The sequence below is a fragment of the Eretmochelys imbricata genome, chromosome 7 (genome assembly GCF_965152235.1).
Source record: "Eretmochelys imbricata isolate rEreImb1 chromosome 7, rEreImb1.hap1, whole genome shotgun sequence".
Classification (NCBI taxonomy): Eukaryota; Metazoa; Chordata; order Testudines; family Cheloniidae; genus Eretmochelys; species Eretmochelys imbricata.
Window position 1 is genome coordinate 41,896,471 of NC_135578.1, and position 8,814 is coordinate 41,905,284.

At 45.2% G+C, this 8,814-nt stretch overlaps 1 protein-coding gene across 1 annotated transcript; it reads right to left on the bottom strand.

Annotated features, from left to right (window-relative positions):
• Positions 1-1,361: 1,361 nt before the first annotated feature.
• LOC144267876 (protein BTG1-like) lies at positions 1,362-3,538 on the bottom strand. Its single transcript, XM_077822250.1, has 2 exons — positions 2,542-3,538; positions 1,362-1,999 (listed from the first exon to the last, which is right to left on the bottom strand). The coding sequence occupies exons 1-2, from the start codon at positions 2,657-2,659 to the stop codon at positions 1,647-1,649; spliced, it is 471 nt and encodes a 156-aa protein (XP_077678376.1). The 5' UTR covers positions 2,660-3,538; the 3' UTR covers positions 1,362-1,646.
• Positions 3,539-8,814: the final 5,276 nt, after the last annotated feature.

Here is an 8,814-nt window from a genome sequence, read left to right on the forward strand (position 1 = left end):
CATGTGTGTGTGGTAGGAGTGACATATTAGAAGCGTAGCCGTTATTTTACTGTATGTTAACTTTTAAGGTTTTTTTTTTAAAGAATGTAACAATTATGCATTCAGTTCAGATTAATAGCTCCTGTTACACAAAACCACTGTCACCTAGTTAATTAGGATGTAACCAGCAGTTACAAAGCTCACCAGCTTTTCCAAAACAAAAATGGATTATTTTCAGATGAGTTACAAGGACTATTTCTAACTTGCCTGGACTTGTCCATCAACTGCATGTTTTGCCATGTTAATGAGACATTTTGCAAGGCTTATTGCTGACATGCTGACAGTAGACAAAGCTCTCTTTCATTAACCACGTAATTATGATCTAGTACAGGGCTACTGAAAACATGAACACTGGCTGTATGCAGTCCTCAAAGGTTCTATTAAAACGTATAGCTTATGACTACTAAAAAACAAACTCCTCCCAACATCAAACAATTTCACTCTATCTTTTGGTGAAGCATTAATACCAAAATCTCCCACGTAGCAGACTATTTGGCAGGCTATTAGCCTACTTTTTATTAAAACCATTGCTTCCATCAAACTCTATAATTGATAAAGTACTGTAGATCATATTTAAAACTTTAAAAAACTAAAATGGCATAAAATGTAAAGTTTTAAAATATTAGTACTGTAAATTTGTAATTTCTTGTAAAATAGGATATAGATGAGACATTACTACATTCAACTGTAAAATTTCCATCTGGTTTAAGATGAATATACTATCTTACTCTGTACTAAAGATGTTTATGACTAACTGAAAACTCACTTTTCCAATTTAAACAGCCAAACACCCAGAAGCATAAATAAGCCCTTTACTAAGTCTGATGTATTCTACCTTCCTATTTGCTCAAAATTTGTTACGAGCAGTTCTGGAAGGAAAAAATGGCTATAGTGCAAAACAAGTCAAGGTGAACTGACATAACAAAAGAACCTTACACTTTTCTGAAAACTATCTTATGTTCATTAAAAGTTTTTATGTATTGTACTGAAAGTTGGATGAACAGATTTGTCTGAGCACGTCTCTACCATATTGGTTTGCTTCAAGATAGTCTTTAAGTTTATAGGGAAGTAACTCCTTCTTTGAAAGCTACTTGGGCAAAATAGGATTTCTTCACCATGAAATATGTTAGTAGGAAAGTTGTATTTGTCATTTGTGCCTTCCAGCTGTATTTTTATGACCCTGAGAAAAGTTTGTACAGGCAAGTCACTGGAGAGATTTTTAATTACAGTTGGTTAGAGCTGTGTTTTTTTCCTAGAAGTTACTCAATAAGTACAGGAATCTTGTAAAAAGTTGTTAACTAAAAGCCATTGTAAAGAGAGAATTAAGTAACTTTTCTTTTTATTACAAATAGCCAAGGATTCTGTCAAAATATATATCTGTAGAACAATCAGTTGACTGTACATTTCATTTACAGTATACAATCCAGAAAATTACATGCAGTTTAAAGAACTGCTTATACATTAGCCCTTGGCCACAACGAAGAACTTGGCAGTACTACTACAACTTTAATGGCTATGGGGTGAAAATCAACATCTCAATTACATCATCTAACTTCATTATGAAACTGGGATACATACATACATCATTGTACAAGGAATGTTAATTTTTAACTAGAAACTGTCATCATGTTGTAATTCTTGGAAGGGCTTGATCTGCCAATTCTCCATTCCTCTTTACAGCTGTTTCTACTCTCCAGAGCTTTGGCAGTCTTCAGACCCGGTGGGGGGCTTTCATAAAGGACACAGATAGACCCATCTTCTCCTATTCTATAGGACACCTCAAAGGGGTCAACCCAAAGAGTCAATTCACTGGGTAAGAGCTGGAAGAGTCTCTGATGGCTCAGTCCGATCATGCCGGCTGCCTTCCCTATCAAGGGGTCCATCTTGTGGTTGATCCTAATGCATCGGTACCCGGAGCCCTTGGAGGGCATCAGGGGAAACCAGTGGTGTTTATAATGGTCTGTGCGAGGGAACAAAGAGAAAGACAGAAACGTTACTGCTTGCACAAGGGTCCAGGCAACTCCAACACAATCACCTTCCCTCAATCCCTTTATGAAGGGCCACACAGCTGCACAGGGATTCACAGCACTAACGCTGGGAAGGGGGGATACTAATCAATGGAGGTTTCAGAGTAACAGCCTTGTTAGTCTGTATTCGTAAAAAGAAAAGGAGTACTTGTGTGCCACAAGTACTCCTTTTCTTTTTAATCAATGGAGGGTTATTTAGCCACAGACGGGAGAGGGGGTGGGGGAATGTCCCAAGCGCCAACCACCCGTCAGCCCGAACACGGGAAGAGAGAACCGATAACGCCGTGGGGCGGAGGGACAGAGACAAGGGAGCAGAGAGCGAGGGCTCCTCTGCGCGGGGTGCTGGGCTGCCCGCCTGGGGCACCTCCGACACCTGCGGGCAGGGCCAGTTCAAGGGGCCTGAACCTTCCTGCCCCCGATAGCAGGGCTCAGGCCGACCCCGGCACCGCCCCCGCCCCCGCCCGACCGCCCACACCTCGCAGCGCCTCCTGCAGTGACTCGCTGAAGCAGCGCAGCTGCTCGTCGCCGATGCCGCCGGGGGTGCGTAGCAGGCGGGTGATGAAGCCCGCGGCAGTGGAGATCTCCGTCTTCATGGCCGCCGGCCCCGCTGTCCGCCTCCTCAGCGCCCCACACCAGTGACCGAGTGGTCCGGCGCCTGCCCCGCGCACGATCCGCGCCTGGCCCCCTACCGGCGCAGGGCTCAGCCGCTAGGTGGTGCGGGACGCGCGGCCGGCCCCGCCACCCACTCGACGCTGCTACAGCGACCGCTGGCGAAGGAGCTTGAGTAAACAGTGAGGTACCCTCTCTCCGAGGGGCGGGGCCCACCAGGACCAATGGCACCGCCCCCACTGCGTCACAGAGAACAGCCTCCAAGCCGCAAGACACACCAACGGCCTCTGTACCCCGATTGGCTGGCAGTCGGGGAGGGGGAGAACCCGAGAGCACCCTCCCGTCCTGATTTGCCGTGAACAGACGGAAACAGAAGCGCCGTTTGTGTATGTCTGTGGGAGGAGGAGTGGGAGCCCGAGCAAAGGGCTGTTTGAAGGGGGCGGGGACAACCTGAACTCCGGCAATGGGATTGGGTAGGAAGTAAACCCCACGAGCGGGAATGACAGCTAGGGGTACCAACCCCCGAGGGACTGGCTGGGGCAAGGGGAGCCGCGCCAATAGCCTGGCTGAGTGGGGCAGTGTTGTGTCGGGTGTATGGGGCTGGAGAAACACACGGAAACGTTACTGCTTGCACAAGGGTCCAGGCAACTCCGACACAATCACCTTCCCTCAATCCCTTTATGAAGGGCCACACAGCTGCACAGGGATTCACAGCACTAACGCTGGGAAGGGGGGATACTAATCAATGGAAGTTTCTGAGTAACAGCCGTGTTAGTCTGTAGTCGCAAAAAAGGTTTTCTCTCCCCCCCCTCACCTTCTGCAGTGATAAACACCTATTTTATCAAGGTTTGTGTGTATAAAAACATCTTCTGTATTTTCCACAGTATGCAGCCAATGAAGTGAGCTGTAGCTCACGGAAGCTTATGCTCAAATAAATTGGTTAGTCTCTAAGGTGCCAAAAGGAAAGGAGGACTTGTGGCACCTTAGAGACTAACCAATTTATTTGAGCATGAGCTTTCGTGAGCTACAACTCACTTCATCGGATGCATACTGTGGAAACTTGGGGCACCTTAGTCTCTAAGGTGCCAACAAGTACTCCTTTTCTTTTTGCAAATACAGACTAACACGGCTGTTACTCTGAAACCTGTTAAGGTGCCAAAAGTACTCATCTTTCATCAAATTATTAATCACATCCTAGAGGCAGATTTTGGGGTTAGCTGGAGATGAATCCACAACAATGAGATTTAAGACTTATTTAGTGTACAGGTTAAAAATAAGTCCCTGCAATTTGGATTCAAATGTCAGTTAAGAGGCTTGCCTGCTTAGTGAAAGTTCAGAAGCATGAGCAAGAATGTAAAAACTAAAATAAAATAAAAATCCTAGCAACATTTGGACAGTCAAGGTTTCTTTAGTGTGATATAAACTGAAGTAAATTAAGAACACAAGAACAGCCATACTGGGCAGACCAAAGGTCCATCTAGCCCCGTATCCTGTCTTCGACAGTGGCCAATGCCAGGTGCTTCAGAGGGAATTAACGGAACTAGTAATCATCAAGTGATCCCTCCTCTGTCACCCATTCCCAGCTTCTGGCAAACAGAATTTATCAAGTTCTTTTTCTGAACCATTTTGTAGTCTTGACTTTTACAACATCTTCTGGAAGAGAGTTCCATAGGTTGAGAGTGCACTGTGTGAAGAAATCCTTTCTTTTGTTTGTTTTAAACCTGCTGCCTATTAATATCCTTTGGTGACCCCTAGTTCTTGTGCTATGAGAAGGAGTAAATAACACTTCCTTATTTAGGTTTCAGAGTAGCAGCCGTGTTAGTCTGTATCCGCAAAAAGAAAAGGAGTACTTATGGCACCTTAGAGATTAACAAATTTGAGCATAAGCTTTCGTGAGCTACAGCTCACTTCATCGGATGCATTCAGTGGAAAATACAGTGGGGAGATTTATATACATAGAGAACATGAAACAATGGGTGTTACCCTATACACTGTAACGAAAGTGTCAAGTAAGGTGAGCTATTACCAGCAGGAGAGCTGGGGAAAAACCTTTTGTAGTGATAATCAAGGTGGGCCATTTCCAGCAGTTGACAAAAACATCTGAGGAACACTGGCGGAGGGGAGGGGGAATAAACATGGGGAAAGAGTTTTACTTTGTGTAATGACCCATCTGCTCCCAGTCTTTATTCAAGCTTAAGTTAATTGTATCCAGTTTGCAAATTAATTCCAATTCAGCAGTCTCTCGTTGGAGTCTGTTTTTGAAGTTTTTTTGTTAAAGAATTGCAACGTTTAGGTCTGTAATCGAGTGACCAAAGAGATTGAAGTGTTCTCTGACTGGTTTTTGAATGTTATTATTCTTGATGTCTGATTTGTGTCCATTTATTCTTTTACGTAGAGACTGTCCAGTTTGACCAATGTACATGGCAGAGGGGCACTGCTGGCACATGATGGCATATATCACATTGGTAGATGTGCAGGTGAACGAGCCTCTGATAGTGTGGCTGATGTGATTAGGCCCTATGATGGTGTCCCCTGAATAGATATGTGGACACAGTTGGCAACGGGCTTTGTTGCAAGGATAGGTTCCTGAGTTAGTGGTTCTGTTGTGTGTTGTGTGGTTGCTGGTGAGTATTTGCTTCAGGTTGGGGGGCTGTCTGTAAGCAAGGACTGGCCTGTCTCCCAAGATCCGTGAGAGTGATGGGTTGTCCTTCAGGATAGGTTGTAGATCCTTGATGATGCGTTGGAGAGGTTTTAGTTGGAGGCTGAAGGGGATGGCTAGTGGCATTCTGTTATTTTCCTTGTTGGGCCTGTCCTGTAGTAGGTGACTTCTGGGTACTCTTCTGGCTCTGTCAATCTGTTTCTTCACTTCCGCAGGTGGGTATTGTAGTTGTAAGAATGCTTGATAGAGATCTTGTAGGTGTTTGTCTCTGTCTGAGGGGTTGGAGCAAATGCGGTTGTATCGAAGAGCTTAGCTGTAGACAATGGATCGTGTGGTGTGGTCTGGATGAAAGCTGGAGGCATGTAGGTAGGCATAGCAGTCAGTAGGTTTCCGGTACAGGGTGGTGTTTATGTGACCATCGCTTATTAGCACCGTAGTGTCCAGGAAGTGGATCTCTTGTGTGGACTGGTCCAGGCTGAGGTTGATGGTGGGATGGAAATGTTGAAGGAATTCCTCAATGGCTTCTTTTCCATGGGTCCAGATGATGAAGATGTCATCAATGTAGTGCAAGTAGAGTAGGGGCATTAGGGAACGAGAGCTGAGGAAGCATTGTTCTAAGTCAGCCATAAAAATGTTGGCATACTGTGGGGCCATGCGGGTACCTATAGCAGATGTGAAATAGTTATGGGTGAGGACAAAGTCAAAGTTCAGCCACCAGGTTTGCCGTGACATTATCGGGGATAATGTTCCTGATGGCTTGTAGTCCATCTTTGTGTGGAATGTTGGTGTAGAGGGCTTCTACATCTACAGTGGCTAGGATGGTATTTTCAGGAAGATCACCGATGGACTGTAGTTTCCTCAGGAAGTCAGTGGTGTCTTGAAGATAGCTGGGAGTGCCAGTAGCATAGGGCCTGAGGAGGGAGTCTACATAGCCAGACAATCCTGCTGTCAGGGTGCCAATGCCTGAGATGATGGGGCGTCCAGGATTTCCAGGTTTATGGATCTTGGGTAGCAGATAGAATACCCCAGGTCGGGGTTCCAAGGGTTTGTTCTTGTGCTTTTTCAGGGAGTTTCTTAAGCAAATGCTGTAGTTTCTTTTGGTAACCCTTAGTAGGATCAGAGGGTAATGGCTTGTAGAAAGTGGTGTTGGAGAGCTGCCTAGCAGCCTCTTGTTCATATTCCAACCTATTCATGATGACGACAGCACCTCATTTGTCAGCCTTTTTGATTATGATGTCAGAGTTGTTTCTGAGGCTGTGGATGGCATTGTATTCTGCACGGTTGAGGTTATGGGGCAAGTGATGCTGTTTTTCCACAATTTCAGCCCATGCACGTTGGCAGAAGCACTCTGTGTAGAAGTCCAGTCTGTTGTTTCAACCTTCAGGAGGAGTCCACCCAGAATCCCTCTTTTTGTAGTCTTGGTAGGAAGGTCTCTGTGGGTTAGTATATTGTTCAGAGGTGTATTGGAAATATTCCTTGAGTTGGAGACGTCAAAAATAGGATTCTAGGTCACCACAGAACTGTAACATGTTCGTGGGGGTGGAGGGGCAGAAGGAGAGGCACCGAGATAGCCCAGCAGAAGAATCTGTCCTAAGGGTATAGTTGGATAGATTAACAATATTGCTGGGTGGGTTAAGGAAACCGCTGTTGTGGCCCCTTGTGGTATGTAGTAGTTTAGATAGTTTAGTGTCCTTCTCTTTTTCTTATTTACTTTCTCCACACCAGTCATGATTTTATAGACCTCTATCATATCCCCCCTTAGTCATCTCTTTTCCAAGCTGAGAAGTCCCAGTCTTATGAATCAATCCTCACATGGCAGCCGTTCTATACCCCTAATCATTTTTGTTGCCCTTTTCTGAACCTTTCCCAACATATTATGTTCACCTATGTGTCTGACAATTTTGTTCTTGACTATAGTTTCAACCAGTTTACTGGTACTGAAGTCAGGCTTACCGGCCTGTAATTGCTGGCATCACCTCAAGAGCCCTTTTTAAAATTGGCCTCACATTAGCTATCCTCCAGTCATTTGGTACAGAAGCGGATTTAAATGAGAGGTTACAGACTACAGTTAGTAGTTCTTCAATTTTGGTTTAGGTGGAGCCCATCCTTCCTTTCCCCTAAAGTTTCCCCATTTCCTAATAAATCAAAACCCCTCCTCCGTGCACCATTGTCTCATCTACACATGGAGACCTGCAGTTCTGCCTGTCTAACTGGCCCTGTGCCAAAGCATTCCAGGGAATGCTACCTTGGAGATCCTGGACTTCATCCTCTTACCTAGCAGCATAACTTTGGCCTCCAGGACCTCTCTCCTATCCTTCCTTATGTCATTGGTACCTACATGTACCATGACCACCAGCTCCTCCCCAGCATTACACATAAATTTATCTAGATGTCTCGAGAGAGCTGCAACCTTCACACCAGGCAGGCAAGTCACTATGTGGTTCTCCTGGTCATCGCAAACCCAGCTATCTATGTTTCTAATGATCGAATTGCCATCTCTTTCTAATAACTGGAGTTCCCTCCCCCAGAGAGGTATCCTTGGTGCGAGAGGATACCACAACATCATCTGGAAGGAGAGTCCCAACTATGGGATCATTTCCCTCTGTTCCAGTTGGATGTTCTTCTTCCCTGAGACTTTCATCCTCCTCAACAGCACAGAGATTGTCAGATCGGGGGTGGGACTGTTCTACTGTGTCCCAGAAAGTCTCATCTATGTACCTCTCTGTCTCCCTTAGTCCCTCCAGTTCAGCCACTTAAAGCCTATACACTGTCTCTGAGGGCCAGGAGCAACTTGCACCAAATACACACATACGCCACCTGCCCATAGGGCAGGTAATCATACATGTTGCATTGGGTGCAATAAACTGGATAGCCCCACTCTGTTGCTGGGCTTTTGCCTTCATTTTCTTTTTTCTCCTGCAGCTTGTTCCTTTGTTGATGTTTTGTTTTTATCAGGGGGTGTTTTTGGCTGTAAATTTAAAGAATGTTAAGTGTATCTAGCCCCCCCCCTCCTCCTCTAAACTCCCTCGCAAAACTCCCCAGTTAGCCACTCCTGTTGGCTAACACAAGGCTTCTTCAAAGGCTCATAATTCAAGTTCTTTGTATGTGGAAATAATCCACCCAGTCACTTATTTCAAGGAAGTTAGGACCTTATTTCTGGGATTACTAGAGTTCCTTGTTCTCATGGAAGTGGAAACTAAACAGGTCGTCTAAACCTTGTCCTTGGGGAAATGCAGTAGTTCTAGAAACAGTCTGTCTTTTTCCTAAATTCAGACAGCTACTGGCCTTTTTATTCCCAGGGCCCAGCAAAAGCTGCTGCTTCTAGACCATCTCTTCTTTCACAGGCTTCTGCCCTTAACAGAGCCTCATTTGGAGAGATATTTTGTTTCTCCTCACAGACTTTGTATGGCCTTATGTTTCATGGGCTTCCTACCTTAAGTTCTCTCCTAGAGAGAATGTAAAGAGGGTATTATTTTTCCT

What these genes read in the sequence shown, in the direction of transcription:
- LOC144267876 (XM_077822250.1), bottom strand. Translation starts at nt 2,659, where the DNA reads ATGAAGACGGAGATCTCCACTGCCGCGGGCTTCATCACCCGCCTGCTA. An exon ending in ACTGCAGGAGGCGCTGCGAG is followed by an intron (nt 2,000 to 2,541) that starts GTGTGGGCGGTC and finishes TCCCTCGCACAG; the next exon opens with ACCATTATAAACACCACTGG.